Here is a 16,450-nt window from a genome sequence, read left to right on the forward strand (position 1 = left end):
TGAGGGCAAAGCAGCGCCCTCACAGAAGACCGGGCCGGTAAGGGGGACGCAGGCAAAAAACAGTGGTGCAAGGACCTCCCAGTGTTCACCCTTCCATAAAAACAGCCAGACAACTAGCAACAACAGTCAGATTCAACTTATGGAGAACTCCAGAAATGAACCAAAAGGCTGCGGCAACACAGAGAATACTTAGTTAAGAAAAATGGCTGAAACTTGGTAAGAATGGTGTGTTTTGTGGTATTGTGACAGACTCTAGACCCATCCCTCAGCACAGCAGCAACCTTGAGCAAGGGTGAGCGACTTAAAAAACATACCGGGGAGAGTCGAGCAGAGCTGGGCTGGAGCCCTGACAGAGCTCCTTCCCAGGAAACCGTCAATGGTCGATCTGGCTGGGCTTCCCCAGGAGACCCCAACTCAAAAGGCTGGTCTTCAACCTCGCTTGACCTTGCCCATGGCCAGAAGCCTCTCTCTGAGCAGGATCTGTCCTGTGACGGATGTCACAGCTGCCCAAGACAATGGATGACAGCAGAAACAAGCAACGCACCATCCCAGAGCTTAAAAGGAAAAGCCAAGGAGTGAGCTGTCCACGGGGGCTTTGAAAACCTCCTGCATACTCCTGGGGACCTAGAAGGCCGGGTATAGGCCCTGGGCTGCACACATACCTGGGAAAGGCCTGAGACAACCTGAGCTCTCACTTTTGGCTGGCCTCGGGGGCCTAGCACAGGCAGGAAGTGAGAGCTAAGGCAGAGTTTCTGGCGCCTGGCTGATGGCCCAAAAGCCCAAAGCTTGCCCTCAAATGCCGACACAATCCCAGAATCCCTACAGAATCTTTGCTGACAAAGACTGGGCCGTTTCTCCCGGCGTTTCAGGATATCTCTATCTAGTTACTCGCTGAGCACCAAGCCAACTGAGCAGAGACCTCAGTGGCCTCCCTTGACAAAGAACAGACTTTACAAAATCGCTTCAGACCTACAATGGCAATAAACAAAACCCTGTAGTGGAGAAAGATTCAGATTTCCAGAATTCACGCGTTACTTTATTTGAACTACTCAATGCTCAAAAACAACAAAATTGTGAAATGCAAAGAACCAGGAAAGCATGACGTTCATATGTTATTGGGGGGCAAGGGGGTATGAGAAATGGTGCAGCCACTTTGGAAAACAGGCGTCCGGTTCTTCAAAGGGTTAAAAATTGAGTTACTGTGTGACCCATCGACTCTGTTTCTAGGTCTAGAGCCAAGAGAAGTGCAAACTTCAGTCCACGGAAAAACTTGTTCACAGCAGCGTTATTCACAACAGCTCAAAGTGCAAACAACTCGGATGTTCATCAATGGACAAGTGGACAAACAAAATTATGGTCCAAACACACAATGGCTCGTTATTCAGGCATAGAAAGGAATGAACGTCTGACCCAGGCTACCATGTGGATGAACCTTCTGCTGAGTAAAGGAAGCCAGGCACAAAGCCACATGTTGTCTGATTTCATTTATGTGAAGTGCCCAGAACGGGCAAATCCACACAGAGACGGAAACCAGACTAGTGGTTGCTAGGGGCTGGAGAGTCAGGAACACCAGTGACCACTCACGGGACAGGATTTCATCAGGGGCATGAAAATGTTCTGGAATGAGGTAGTGGAGACTGACGGTTGCACAACTCTGTGAATTAACCCAAAGCCCCTGAATCGTACCCTTTCAAAGGGTGCATTTTATGGTAGGAGAATCTTATGTCATGATGAGGAGTGGGGGCAGGAAGGAGGGGCTTGAGTCCCTGATGTTCCAACACCCTGAGGCTGAGGAGAAAAGGAAGAATCAGCAAAGAGAGATAAAGGAGACCAGAGGCAGGGGTGTCCCAGAGCCATGGGAAGAGTGGGGGGATGTGGGGGTCCCTGCTGGCCTGCGTCCGTAGAACGGGGTTGAGAGAGCATGAGAAGGTGACCAGAGTGAATATAGAAAAAAAAATTATTATTATTTTTTTTTAAGAAAAGAAAGAGTAGGGGGTGCCACTGGTGTGGGAAGTGTGAGCCGGGAGATCGCGAACGTGCCCAGGGTGCGAGGGAAGGCTGTGTGCTGGGGACACTCACGTGGGTCGGGTACCTCGGCCGCCCTCCGGTAGCAATGACGATATGCTCAGCCGAAAGCAGAGTCTGAGAATAAACGGAGGAAGCTGTGGTCAGGCAGGTCTGCAGAGGCTGCCAGCAGAGATGCATGCTTTCTAATGACAGCCCCTGCCGTGCAGTGTGGACCCTGGGGCCAGCAGCTCAGGGGTCCCTCGGAGCTGGGAGCCTGTCCAGGGTCCTCAAGCCAGGAGGGAGGCCAGCAGGAGAGGGCAGGGAGGCATTCTAATTCCAAGCACCCTGCAGCTTACACGGCACCCTGCAGGTATCTCATTGCTTCCGACCCCTGCAAAACTCCGTGAGGGTCTTATCACCCTGGCGCAGCGGGCAGCTGGGCACCATGTGCCTCTTGGTGACGCGTCTCACCGTCCATAAAGCATCATAACCAGCCTCAGAGGGATCTGTGGTCAATTCCCACAGTGCTCATTACTGAGAACAGCACTGAGGCTGAACAACGCTGGAGTGTTTGGAAGGGTCAGCACCACCTGAGCGGAGCCACTCGGGAGAGTCGGGCCCTCACCTCTTTCCCATCTTTAGTGACACCGCAAACTGTGTGCGCGTCGACAAAGCTGGCCTTGATGTTAAAGTACATGACTTTTCTGCAAAATAAAAAAAAAAAAAGACTATTAAATATTTCCTCTGCAAATTAGGCATCACCGATGGGACCAGAGAGGGAGCAGATGGCTAAAAGGCGAGCTCGGGGCCCCCCGCCCAGGCCAGGGCAAGGGATAAGTGGAGAGTGGCACTGGGAAGTGTGCAGGGGGGGAAGGGCCATGGATCCCTGGAACTGCCAGGACAGAAGTCAGCTCGGGATGGCCCCAAGAGCCCAAGTACAGCCCCGGCGTGTGATGACAGACATGGCTGGGCCTCCCCAGAGTCCAGCCTTGTCACCTGGACACATTCTAGCAGGGAGCAGAGGCCCTCCCTCCCAGTGACCCCCACCACCCGAACGACCAACTTGCGGCAGACAAGGGATGGTGCCCACCAGATAGGCATCACCCCCTGCCTTTAGGGGATAGTAAGGCTGGAAAACAGGTATGACAAGGACAGAATGCTAGTCAGGTACATGGTGTGCAGAAACGATCCACACCTCCTGATAATGAAGGCCACTCCATATGGTGGGTTCTTGGCGCCTTTGGTAAGGCTTCACCACCCCGACTGTACATCCTCCCCACAATCGTGCCCTGTGACTCCATTTGCCGCCTGGGCTGTAAGAACCAAGCCCTCACTCACCCCTATGGCCCAGTAACAGCCAGAGGACACAGATGTAAGTTCCACACTGGCTTCCTTCTGTGGGCACCTCAGAAGGTGGGCTTGGGCCTGCCTGGGGCCAGCAGGAAGCATGGTGGAACCCTGTGCTTCCAACAAACTGCCCTGGGGAATACTGAGCCCCACACAGAGGAAAAGTGATAGGATGCAGCTTAGCTCCCTGAGGTGGCAGGGGAGGCGCGGGATGGGCAGGTGGGCCACTTCCCCCCGATCAGCAGTCCTGGGCTTCATGGGCACAAAATGGCTGCCTACTGCATAGCCCCAGGAAGACTCCTTGGAGCCCAGCACATAGTGCTCAGATGAAAGCCACCAGACCTCAGAGGTCACACTGTCCCCTCCATGACCCGCACAGGCAAAGGGCAGAGCTATAGGGCCGGGAGCCAAGCCTGGCCAGAGCCAAGTGTAGTCTGGGGCACCTCTCCTTCTAGCAGCAGCTCCTTGGGGAGGACGCTTTGGTGGAAGGAACCATTGACATCGGGGCTGGGGGAGCCCAGAGGGCTGATGGGACCCGGCCATTTCAGGCCAGAATGATCACGTTGGACGTGGTGAGGTGTGGGGTTCAGAGTGTGCTGGCTGGGCATCCTCTTTGCAACAGCAGTGTGGAGCTCACTGGGCTCTTTCCACATCACTGTGGTCAATCCTGCCAGAAGAAAGGCTATCTGCCTCGAGGAAGGCGTTGGCCACCCGGATGGCCCTCTCTGCACCCCCACTCTCCGGCCCTTGGACTCCACAGCGCCAGCCCCAAGCATGCCTCCTCCCTGGTGTAGACCCAGGCTCTGGCTGTCCCGCCAACACGCCCCTCACCCCCCTCGCTACTTCAGGCTCTGCTGGTGCCAGCTTACAGGCCGACCTTTCATTCCCAGGGCCCTGGCCCCATCCGCCCTGTATGCATGCATCCCACCCCACGGGTAGGGACTTCTTGTCTTGTCACTGCCAAGTCTCTGGTGAGAGAGTGCCCACCAAGGGAAGAAAGGTCCCCAGAGAGGGTAGGAGGGCTGGCCAAGGCCTCAGTACCTATCCTGCAGCTGGACCCGGTGCCCCCAGTTCAGGGACTTGACATGGTTCTGCACGGCCTCGGCCATTGTTGTCCTAGGAACACACAGGACAGGTCAGAAACCGCCACATGAGCACAAACTGCTGAGTCCCACAACACATGCGGAGATGCAAACAGTGAGTTAGAAATCCCGAGAAACAAGCTGATTCTAAAGGTGGAAAAACGTTGGGCGCCTGGGTGGCTCAGCTGGATATTGGAGAAGCGACTGCCTTCGGCCCAGGTTATGATCCTGGAGTCCTGGGATCAAGTCCCGCATCAGGCTCCCTGCTTAGCGGGGAGTCTGCTTCTCCCTCTGACCTTTCCCCTCTCATGCTCTCTCTCTAATAAATAAAATCTTCAAACAAAAAAATAAAAATAAAGGTGGAAAAATGTGACATCTATGCCCACAGCCACTGTCTCTGTCCTAGGCTGGGGCTGTGGGCTTTGGGCCTCAGGGAAAAACAGGGGCTTTGGGCCCCGTTTGGGCCCCTCCATCAGAACACATCAGTGGCCCTGAGTCTCAGTCATCTGAGCACCACCAAGGGGCCTGTGTGCAGCTTGGAGCAGACCCGGTGCCACCTGCGGAAGCTACATCAGTTTCTCGCTGCACACTAGTGGCCCCTGGGCCTGGACCGTCCTTTGTGAGGGTGTCCTATGTGCCACAGAACCTTTACCAGCATCCCGGGAGACATAGCAGCCCCCGATGCTCATCAGCAGTGATAGCCAAAGTGTCTCCAGACTTTTCGAAATGTGGGGAAGGGGCTCGCCCCTGGGTGAGTGTTCCTGTCTGGTAGCTGACTCCCGTGGGGGTTAAGGGGGCAGCAAACCTCCTCCCCCGCCCTCCTCCCCCACCCCAGGAGCACAGAAGTGAGGGGAGTGGGCAGGGCTCCTCACCAGTCATGTGGGACCGGCTGGAGGGCCCAGCCGTAGTGGGGGGCATCTCGGACCATGCCCCCCAGCAGCGCCGCCTGGTGCATCAGCTTCTTAGGGATGCAGCCAACATTCACGCACGTGCCACCGAGGCCCCACCTGGTACCTGGCAGGTTGGGAAGACCCTGCTTAGATTCACAGTCGGGGTCCGGAAGGCTCTCCTGTTCCTCTCCAGCCGGGTAAGAGTCCTTTCAGCTGTTGTAACTCAAGCGCGCTCCGGGTGAACCCTGCCCTGGAAATTTAGTCTCCATGACTGTAGTCAGAGTGGTCTTTAAATCAGAATGAAGAACTTTAAAGTAAGGGCAGCTGACTTGCCAAGGAGGACACTGGCCAGAGATCCTGGGCAATGGTGGCGAAGCGTTGCGGGTTCAGCTGACGCCCCCACAGATGAACCAGGGCCCCATCCTCCTGCTCCCCCAGGACAGATGGCTCCCTTCTGGGGCTACCTACCTCGGGGGGAAGGCTCCACGTAGTCTACCACGGCCACCTTCTTTCCCAGCTGAGCAGCTGGAACGACAAGAGAAGCGGGAGGGTGGGGAGCTGCTTTGGGGCTGGGGCTGAGGACCAGATGAAGGCAAGGAAGGAGCCTCCCACCAGCTCTGTACCCGGTCTCCCCACCTGTGTGCTGCCACATGGCTGTGCTGCCCACGGTGGGACCCCGTGGGGCTCTTCTTGACTGCAGCCTTCATCCCACCCACCACAGTGCCAGGACCTAGTGGGATGCCCTCCCTCCTTCATAAGCCCACTGCCGCGGCCCTGGGCCCAACCCTCCCTTGCCTCCTGCCACAGCTGGGTCCAGCCCAGACATTCCGCAGGAGCCCAGTGCCCACCTGGCGTACACTAGCAGGCATCACAGGGCACCCACGCCCCGAGAGAGGCCCCGGACTCAGAGTTTCCCCTGGCTCTCTCCCCAAGCCCTCCCAGTGGACTCGCTCACCTCCTCTGGTCCCCACTGGACATCGAGGGGGGGCTCCCACCCAAGATCTACTCTTGTGGGCATTTGCTGCCTCATTCTCAAGGTGAGGAATCGAAAGTTCCGAAGTCAAATGGCACATACAGAGTCAGCCAACTTCCAAAGGGGGAGGGAGATCTGGGTTCCAAACTGCACCTCCTGCCTGGAGTCTCCTGGCCTCCCCCACCGGCTGCCACCAGGTTCCTCTCAGGGCCACAAGTCCCAGGTGCTAACCCTGTCACCAATTAGCCTGGGTTAATCACGGGGCTTCCCTTTTGCTTGCCTGCAGAGCTGCACTGTGAACCTGGGCTCTGGACTTGACTGCCCCCAAGGGCATGCCTGACTTACACTTCGTGACCCATGAATGTTGGACATACTACAGAACGCTCTTGATCTATGGTCATCGACCAAGAGCAGAACAAAGTTTTAGAAGCCTTCACGTGAAAACCCATTTCACTTGACTGACCAATAATGGGATTGCAGTGCTTGCTTTAAAAACTCCAGTCAAGGGGGTACCTGGGTGGCTTAGTCGGTTAGGCATCTGCCTTAGGCTCAGGTCATGATCCCAGGGTCCTGGGATCTAGCCCTGCATCGGGCTCCCTGCTCGGCGGGAAGCCTGCTTCTTCCTCTCCCTCTGCCCGTCACTCTACCTACCTGTGCTCTCTATCTCTCCATCAGATAAATAAATAAAATCTTAAAGAAAAAATCTAACCAAGGTCTGTCTTCCACAGCTGACCACAATGGAGCAACAGGGACTAGATTTATCCCTGCATCCGAGACAACCAAAGATCCAGAAGAAATACATAAAATAATGCTTTCTTTTTTTTTTTTTTTTAAATAATGCTTTCAAGAAACTGAACATCAGAAGACCAAGGAGAGTGATTCTTGGAAGATGGGAAACAAAGACGGCAATGCAGCATGGGGAGGAGGCCCAGGCAGAGTCCACTGGACTCCCTGGCTGAGGAGAGGGCTGGAAGACTGGGGAGACTGAGGCAGCCAGAGCTCCAGACACGGAGGACCAGAGAGGAGAGAGCTGTCCAGAACCCCAGATAGCTGATCGGTACATGTGCATGAGGAAACTACAGTGACCCGGAAAGAACCATTCAGAAAGACTAGAGGATAAAGTACTCACACAGGGCAGGAAATAGTGCCTGTTCCCAGAAGCCAGACTGGACAAAACACATAACTCCTGGAGAGCTGGGTACGTACTAAGGTCAGACCCTCGTCACTGAGAACGACTAGGCCCAGCTCCAGACCCACTGAACACATCTTAAGTGGAAGATGCAAAAGAATCAAACTCTCTTCCCTGCAGCCCAGAACATGCTCGAAAATGTATCTAGGAATCTAAAAATACCCAGAAGCCAGGAAGAGAAAGCCCAAAGTATCTGGAATTCAATAAAAAATGACCAGGCATGCAGAGGAGTGGGAAAAGATAAGACCCAAGAGAGAAATAATCAGTCAACAGAAACTAGCCAAGAACTCACACAGAATTAGCAGAAAAGAAGTAAAACGAGTATTGTCACTGTATCCCACATGTTTGAAAAGTTCAGGAGCACCATGGAAGATACAAGAAAGGACCCAAGTCCAATCTGTAGAGATGAAATTACAATACAAGAGATGAAAAAATACATCACGTAGGATTAATGGTAGATGAGAACTCGCAGAATCTTTTATTAGTGAATTTGGAAACATGGGAATAGAAACTCTTCAAAATGAAGAGAATGCCCAAGAGCTCAGGGGAAACTTTGAGCAGCCTACATATGTGTGATTGAAGTCTCCAAAAGCGAAGGAGAAGAGGAAGGATGGGAAAATTCCCTGAAGAAATAATGGTTGAAAATTCTCACAACTTGATGAGAATGATCAACCCACAGACCCAGAAAACTCAGTCAAATCTAGCAGAAAAATAATTAAGAACTACACCAGGTTGCACCCTCTTTAAATCACTCAAAACTGGCGCCTGGGTGGCTCAGTGGGATAAGCCTCTGCCTTCACCTCCGGTCATGATCCCAGGGTCCTGGATTCCAGCACGGTATCGGGCTCTCTGCTCAGCGGGGAGCCTGCTTCCCCTTCTCTCTGCCTGCCTCTCTGCCTACTTGTGATCTCTGTCTCTGTCAAATAAATACATTAAGTATTTTTTAAAAATCACTCAAAGCCAATGAAAAGAGAAAATCCTGGAAACCACCTGAGACAAAGAGACACATGACAAAGGAACAGAGATAAAAAGGGCAGCAGATGACACCTGAAACAATGTAGTGAGAAGCCAGGACAGCAACATCTCTAAAGTACTAAAAGAAACTAAGAAAAACTGTCTACCTTGAATTCTCCACCTAGAGAAAATATGCACTTTTTTAAGATTTTATTATCTGAGAGAGAGAGAGAGAGACACCATGCTTGAGCAGGGGGAGGGGCAGAGGGAGAGGGAGAGAGAGAATCCCAAGTAGAGGCCGTTCTCAGTGCACAGCCCCACGCAGCGCCCAATCTCACGACCCTGAGATCATGACCTGATCTGAAATCAAGAGTCAGATCCTTAACTGACTGAGCCATCCAGGCGCTGCCCACACACCTGCCTCACCAAGAAAATACCTTTAAAAAAATAAAGGCAGGGGCACCTGGATGGCTCAGTGGGTTAAAGCCTCTGCCTTCGGCTCAGGTCATGATCTCGGAAGCTTGGGATCGAGCCCCGCATCGGGCTCTCTGCTCAGCGGGGAGCCTGCTTCTCCCTCTCTCTCTGCCTGCCTCTCTGCTTACTTGTGATCTCTGTCAAATAAATAAAATCTTTAAAAAAAAAACAAATAAAGGCAAGATAAAGACGTCCTCAGACATACAAACGCTGAAAGAATCTATTATTCTTAGAGCCATCATACAAGAAATGTTCATGGACATCCTCAGGGTAGAAGAAAAATCATGCCAGATGGCAACTCAGATCTATACAAAGGAAAGGGCACCAGAAATGGTGACTTCTCATTAGTTTAATCTTTCTGGAAGGTAACTGTTTAGACAAAATATAACAATGGGTTATGGACCTCATAATTGTCAAAGTAAAATGTATGGCCACATGGGATAAAGGCTGGGAAGGAAGATATGCAAACATGCTACGGTCGCAAGGTTCTCGTACTACATGTGCATTGGACCACATCACTTGCAGGTAGACCGTGAAGAGTTCAAGGTGTCTTCAGCAAACCCCCAGGCAACTACCTAGCACCATATTTGTTACGTGAACCTGAGATGGACTAGAGGCCTGAGTGTCAGGGCTGAAACTGGAAAAGTCTTGGGAGGAGACACAGGCATACATCTTTGTGAGCTTGTATTAGACAACTACTACTCAGATACCAAAAACATGGCAAAAAGACAATAGGTAAGCTGAACTTTCATCAAAATCAAAAACGCTTGTGCTGCAAAGAACACCATCAAGAAAGTAAAAAAGATAATCGACGGAATGGAAGAAAGTATTTGCAAATCACATGTCTGAGAAGGGTCTAGTATCCAGACTATGTTTATGTAAGAATATGGAACATATGTATATGAACTCATGGAGCAGTCATGAAAACAGAAATAACCCAATTTCAAAATGGGCAAAGATGGGGCACCTGGTTGGCTCTGGTGGGAGAGCGTGAGATAGGGGCCAATTCAAATCCTCCGACAGTGCTGGTGGGAATATAAAATTCCCCAAAGTGGAAACAACCAAATGTCCATCAATGGCCAAGTGGACAATAAAATGTGATCTGTCCATGCATGGAATGATACCCAGCCATTAAAAAAAATAAAGTGCCAGTGTACCCTCTGTTGTGGGTGAACGCTAAAAACAGCACGCTAAGACCACATATTTGTACGAAATGTCCACAATAGGCAAATCTATAGAAAGAGAAATCAGATTAGTAATTGCCTGGGGCTGAGGGGTAGAGGGGCTGAGGAGTGGCTGCTATGGGGTACAGAGCAGTTTGGGGGAGTGATAAGAATTTCTACAACTGATATGATGGTTTTATTTATTTATTTATTTTTAATTTATTTGACAGAGAGAGATCACAAGTAGACAGAGAGGCAGGCAGAGAGAGAGAGAGGGAAGCAGGCTCGCTGCTGAGCAGAGAGCCCGATGCAGGACTCGATCCCAGGACCCTGAGATAATGACCTGAGCCGAAGGCAGCGGCTTAACCCACTGAGCCACCCAGGCGCCCCCTGATATGATGGTTTTACAAACTCTGTGAATATACTAAAAATGACTGAATTATGCATGTTACATGAATGGATAGTATGGTATGTGACTTAATCTCAAAAAACGCTATTAGAGGGGCACCTAGGTGGCTCAGTTGTTAGGTGTCTGCCTTCGGCTCAGGTCATGATCCCAGGATCCTGGGATCGAGCCTCGCATTGGGCTCCCTGCTCGGCAGGGAGTCTGCTTCTCCCTCTCCCTCTCCCCCTGCTTGTGCTCCCTCTCTCATTGTGTCTCTCTGTCCAATAAATAAATAAAATCTTTTTTTTAAAAAAGCTACTTGGAAACATATGAAACACTTAGGGACAAATCTGACAAAAGCTATAAGTTGAAAACTACAAAAGGTTGTGGAAATAAATGAAAAAAAAAAAAAAACTAAAGAAGAAATATACTACACAACCTAGCAGCTCTACTTTTAGGCATTTATCCAAGAGAACTGAAAACACGCATCCACACAAAGACACAAACTACAAATGTTCACAGCAGCACCGTTCACAGTAGCCCCAAAGTGCCAACAACCCAAACGTCCTCCTGCAGATGTACGTGAACAGACAAAACATGGTGTATGTGTATGACCAAATGCTGATCAGTGATAGAAGGGAATGAGCCCCGGACACACACGGCATCACCGACGAATCTCAAAAACAGGCTGCATGAAAAAAGCCAGAGAAGAATACATACGACACGGTTTCATTTATGCAAAATTTTAGAAAATGCAAACTAATCTCCAGTGAGAGAAAGCAGATTATTGGCTGCCTGGAGATGCAGCAGGGAGTGGGGAGCAGGAAGGGGTTCCCAAGGTTTGAGGAAACTTTGGGGTTTGTTAGGAGCTGAGTCATGTCCCCTCCAAATTCTTCCCCAGAACCTCAGAATGTGACCCTATTTGTAGACAGGGTCTTAACAGAGGTGATTAAATGAGAATGTGACCATATAGGCAGGCCCTATTCCAATCTGACTGGGGAGCAGAAAGAGAGGAGATCGGGGCATAGACATGCAGACGAAAGACCACGTGAGGACCCTGGAAATGATGACCATCTGCAAGCCAAGGTTGAGTGGCTCCGAAGAAACAATCCTGCTGGCACTTTTCTCAGACTTCCAGCCTCCAGAGCTGCCCCAGCAAGTGAACATGGGGGTGATGGCTACATTTGCCAATGTGACTGTGGTGCTTGGTTCCACAGGTGTGTGCCTGTGTCAAAGCGTATAGCAAGTCGTCCGCTTTAAACATGTCTGGTTTGTTTTACATCAATTATAGCTCAATAATGCTGTAGAAAAGGGCGATGATCCACAAGGAGAATGCCGCTGTTCCAAAAGGCAAAGACAGACCTGGGAACCATGGCAGGTGAACAGAGATGGGCCTCTGCAGATAAGACACTGGTGTGGACACAACATCCAGGGCTTTCTTCTGCTGTAAGAAGTGCAGCACCCAGTAGGCAGAAGGGTAGCCCGGATCTTAGCCGGCTCTCCTGGGCTCCAATCCCGGGACATTGCTGGGACAGCGCTGGGACAACTGGCTGTCTATACACTGTCTGTACACTGTTTCTTGCAGTGGCTCTGTGGTCCAGTGGGATGAGGACTCGTGTCCCTCTGTGGGCTCCCATATCAGCTGGGAGATGTCCCAGGCTCCTCCCCTCTGCCACAGGCCAGCACTCTCCTTTGTCCCTTGGAGAAGAGTAGTGCACAGCAAATTTCCTTTATGCCGACTGGCCATGATTCCAAAAACCCAGGATCTGGGGTGCCCGGGTGGCTCAGTTAAGCATCTGCCTTCGGCTCAGGTCATGATCGTAGGGGCCTGGGATCAAGCCCCAAGTAGGGCTCCCAGCTTAGAGGAAATCCTGCTTCTCCCTCTCCCACTCCCCCTGCTTGTGTTCCCTCTCTCGCTGTGTCTCTCTGTGTTAAATAAACAAATACAATCTTTAACAAAAATAAATAAATGGGGTGCCTAGGTGGCTCAGTGGGTTAAGCCTCTGCCTTCGGCTCAGGTCATGATCTCAGGGTCCTGGGATCAAGCCCCGCATCGGGCTCCCTGCTCAGTGGGGAGCCTGCTTCCCCCCCGACCCTCTGCCTGCCTCTCTGCATACTTGTGATCTCTTTGTCAAATTAATAAATAAAATCTTTAAAAAAGAAAGGAAGGAGAGAAAGAAAGAAGGGAAACGTCAGAGGGCTGTCCTTTCATGGTCAGGGTGCCTGCTCAACTCCCTCTTGTTGGAGCCCCCCTGGCTTCCCCCCTCCCTTACCCACATCTGTCTCCTTATCATTTAGACAGGCAAGCAGACAGCCAGGCGTTCCTCCAGCAGAGTGCAGAGCCCCACAGTGAAATGCTGGGTCTGTTCCCCACCCAGATTAGTGGCAAACTGCAACGTACGGTCTCCGGATGCCTCTGGGGCCAGCCCTTTCATTCAACCCATCTTCACCAAGCACCCCAGGGTGCCCAGGCCCTTCTAGGTGCCCGGTTGAGGACAGAGAGTAAGACACAGACAGCAGGACAAACCGGGATCTCTGTGGGACATGCCGGGGGCCAAGAATGAGGACAGTGGAGCTGGGGACGGGGACCAGATGGTGCGGCTGTCATTCTAAGAAGGGCCGTCTCAGCAAAGGCTGAAGGAAGGTGAGTGGAACCCTGCAGCTAACCAGGCAGGCAAAGAGAAGAAGACCAGGCCGGGCAGACAGCAGGGCATGGAGCAAGGACAGAAAGACCTTCAGGAAGCATCTGCAAAACACCGAGGTGGCGAGGGGCTGGAGTGGCACAAGGGGGCAAGGTGTGGGTGGTGGGAGACATGTCAGATGGGTGGGAGCAGATCCCACATGGCCTGGGACTGGAGCCCAGGAGAGCCGGCTAAGACCCGGGCTACCCTCCTGCCTACTGGATACTGCACAGACACTGTGGAATGGCAGGGAAGAGGGACCGACAAGGCTCCTGGGGTGACTCTGGCAGGATGTAGGAGCCCAGCTACAGAGATAATGCCCTCTACAAAGCCACTCAGGGTGCATCTCCACCCAGCTTCGAGAACAATGCAGCCCTCTTGGGGGGTGGTGGGGGGTTCTGAAAACTTGGAGGCCCTGCCACGCCGGCAAGACGCAGGGCACAGGACACATACCTTCCTTGGCACAGGCCAGGCCGCCAGATCCCCCGCCAATCACCAGGAGATCATAGTTCTGCCGGCCTGCTGAGGAAAGGGGGGAGAGTTGAGAGGAAGGGCCAGGACAAGTGTGGGGCACAGATCCCACAAGGTGCCGCATGACTTCCAAAGGGTAAGCAGCTCTGGCCAGTTAAATGTGGTATGGGATCCGTGTTACTGGAGCAAAGCCCCCAGCCCATGGCAGTCTGGGGTTACAGCGCATCCCACATCCGGGCAGAAGGCAACCACAGTATCCCTCACCGGCGCGAACCCTGAAACTAAGCAACGGCAGGTGAGGTTGGCCCAGGGAGCATCACCACCTTTGCAGCAATAATCAGGTCAAGAAGAAGGTAATTTAAGTGGCAGAACGGCTCTGAACTTAAACTTCACTGAATATTCTAAGCCAGACACGGATTAAAACACTTTCCTTGAGTCTGTCTTTCAGTTCCAACAGTCACCTTTTATTCTACATGAGGAAAAATGAAAAGCAGTCGCTGCATTGGGCAGCACACCCCAGCCTCTCAGAGTGCCTGGCGCACTGTGAGCCCTGGGATAGAAGGGACTCTGAAATGCCTTTTGGGGTCCCCATGATATCACCTCGGAGGTAATGTACCCCCACACCCAGCACAGAGGCTGGCTCACATCTTTGCTGCCCTGCAGAAAGCATTCTCTGTCTCTCTTCTGCAAATCGCTGGCAGGGAAGGCAGGCAAGGGACAGCCAGAAAGGAGGAGGGGGTGAGGAAGGGAGTAGGGGGGCAGGGAGGGGAGGAGCAGGTGTGTTCTTAGGTGTGGCCTGCTGGTCAGAGCTCTGAGCCAGGGCCCAAGCCTGAGATACCCAGCACCAAGCACCGGTCCACACCCTGTAGGGAAAGGAAGAAATCATAGAAAATCATCAGTTTGTGGGGAGGGAGACAAGGGTGCCAGCTGCTGCATTGTGTCTAGAGCTGACCATTGCTCCTGGGCCAAGCACCCAGGTCCTGGGATCAAATCAGGCTCTGCCACCCAAGGCCAGAGCAGCTGGACTAGGGCCTCATAAAGGAAAAGACTGTATCTTCCTTTGGGGCCACTTTGACCTTCTTGGTGGGCAAGGTTGTAGAGAATACTCCTGAGGTCCTGCATCCCTCAGGGACTTCAGCTTTGTAGGTCCCTGCGCTCACAGACAGGTCCAGGATTTGAGCTCCCGCAAGGACGCAGGAGCTCCAGCCTAGAGGCGGCCCTGGCTTGCGGCTGACGAAGCTAGGGGAGCTGGCTAAAGGAGCTGTGTCCCGATGCTCAGCTGGTGGCCTGCTGCCACCAGGCCCACCCCTGGCTTTGTACCCACCCCATCAGAGGGCACCTGAAATGTGTACACAGGCAAACATGGGACCGAACGGAGCCACAGCTTGGTTCAAACAGCCAGTCCAAAGGAGAACCAATTCCAGATTCAACCCAGGGGGGTCTGAAGAGGCCTCAACTTTTGTCAGTTATTCTGGTGGCTTTGATATGAGCCCAAAGAACTGAAGACAGACTGCTGGCTGGAGAGAAGCAGCTGCAGGTTCCCCCAGGGAGCACTCTCTCCTGGCTGCTCCAGGCTGGGGGGTGGGGGGAGGGACGCGAAGCTTTTGCCCAGGACAATACCCCTACCTTCCATTGCAGGTGCTGAGGCTGGTCCTTCCAGCTGACAGAGTAGGGTCCTGGCTAGCTCCAACTGTCCCCAGCTCCACACTGTCCCCTCTGCCTACTATCAGGCAGAGGACAGAGAAAGCCACCAAGCTTATCTTTGTGGGTTTGCCTTCCCCAACTGCTGCCCATACCCTGGAGCTCTATCAGTCAGATAAACACTTGGACGAGGACTCTACCTTAAGGACAGGGAAGGCGGATGAGGCAGGTGCTGCTCTGAGGGGGCTACCTGGGGACATAACACTCCAGTGCCTGGGGCAACCTTCCAGCCTCACCTTCCCCACTGCACGTTCTGGGCTCAGTACCAGAAAGGCCTGTCGTCTTTTCACTCTGAGCCCATCGTCCTTTACTTTTCTGCTCCCTGCAAGTGTGGCAAGGCCAAATGAATGGTGCAGTACTCTGGGAGGGCCAGCAGAGGCTTTGCTGTGTGTCCACAGGCATGCTGACCGCCTCAGGGAGCCACCTTGGGAGTCCTCCAGTGCTGTCCTCCTCAGCGCGCATTCTTTCCTTGTAGCAGGTGTTGGGGGACAGGTGACAACAGTGATAGTGTCATTCTGGTTCCTGTTCTGGAGTGGCATGGACCACACCCCCAATCCTGGGATGGCGCAGGTGCCTCCCTGCTCTCAGATGGAAAGCTGGGCTCAGAATCGGACCTTGTGTATGCTTCTTGGGGGTTGGCACTGTGCCCAGGCCCTGTCGGCCCCTCACCACTGCAGCTAAGTAAGCTCTAGTCTTGGGGCGTCCTTCCCCTTGCTGCCCAAGGACCATGGGTACAGTATCTCTGGGGCTGGCCAGCTGGAAACAAAAAAGCTCAACCCCACGGCCATCCTGCTCTGCTACAAGGCCAAGGTTACAGTGGCCTGAAAGGCCTTGGACTTGTAACAGCAGCAGCAGCATCTATTACTTGCATCCAATGGGGTGAGGGTCCCACCGCATAGCTGCTATCCTGACCCACCCACCAAGGATGCTTTCAAAGACTGGGGGCATTGTGCAAAAAGAATGAATACTGTTACGCTGAAAAAATAAATAAAATGGAAAAAAAAAAAAGTAAAACAAAGACTGGGGGCCTTGGCCAAGGTCCCAAGGGCCAGCAAAGCCATTCTAAGGGCAACACTATCTCCCCTTTTCCTAGGACTCCACAGACCCAAGGCTCCCCAAGGCCACAGCAGCAC

General features: G+C 52.6%; 1 protein-coding gene across 3 annotated transcripts in view; it reads right to left on the reverse strand.

Moving 5' to 3' along the window:
- TXNRD2 (thioredoxin reductase 2) overlaps positions 1 to 16,450 on the reverse strand; it is a 49,919-nt gene that overhangs the window by 32,445 nt on the left and 1,024 nt on the right. Inside the window, exons 2-7 of one of the 3 annotated variants that reach the window (XM_046024569.1) lie at positions 13,599 to 13,670; positions 5,795 to 5,851; positions 5,309 to 5,450; positions 4,396 to 4,470; positions 2,633 to 2,711; positions 2,080 to 2,142 (exon numbers count right to left, since the gene is read on the reverse strand). In XM_046024569.1, coding sequence (XP_045880525.1) covers positions 2,080 to 2,142; positions 2,633 to 2,711; positions 4,396 to 4,470; positions 5,309 to 5,450; positions 5,795 to 5,851; positions 13,599 to 13,670 — 488 coding nt within the window. The remainder of the gene's footprint in view (positions 1 to 2,079; positions 2,143 to 2,632; positions 2,712 to 4,395; positions 4,471 to 5,308; positions 5,451 to 5,794; positions 5,852 to 13,598; positions 13,671 to 16,450) is intronic. The other 2 variants (XM_046024568.1, XM_046024567.1) reach the window with 2 other exon arrangements.

The sequence above is a fragment of the Meles meles genome, chromosome 12 (assembly GCF_922984935.1).
Source record: "Meles meles chromosome 12, mMelMel3.1 paternal haplotype, whole genome shotgun sequence".
In the NCBI taxonomy this organism is placed as follows: domain Eukaryota; kingdom Metazoa; phylum Chordata; class Mammalia; order Carnivora; family Mustelidae; genus Meles; species Meles meles.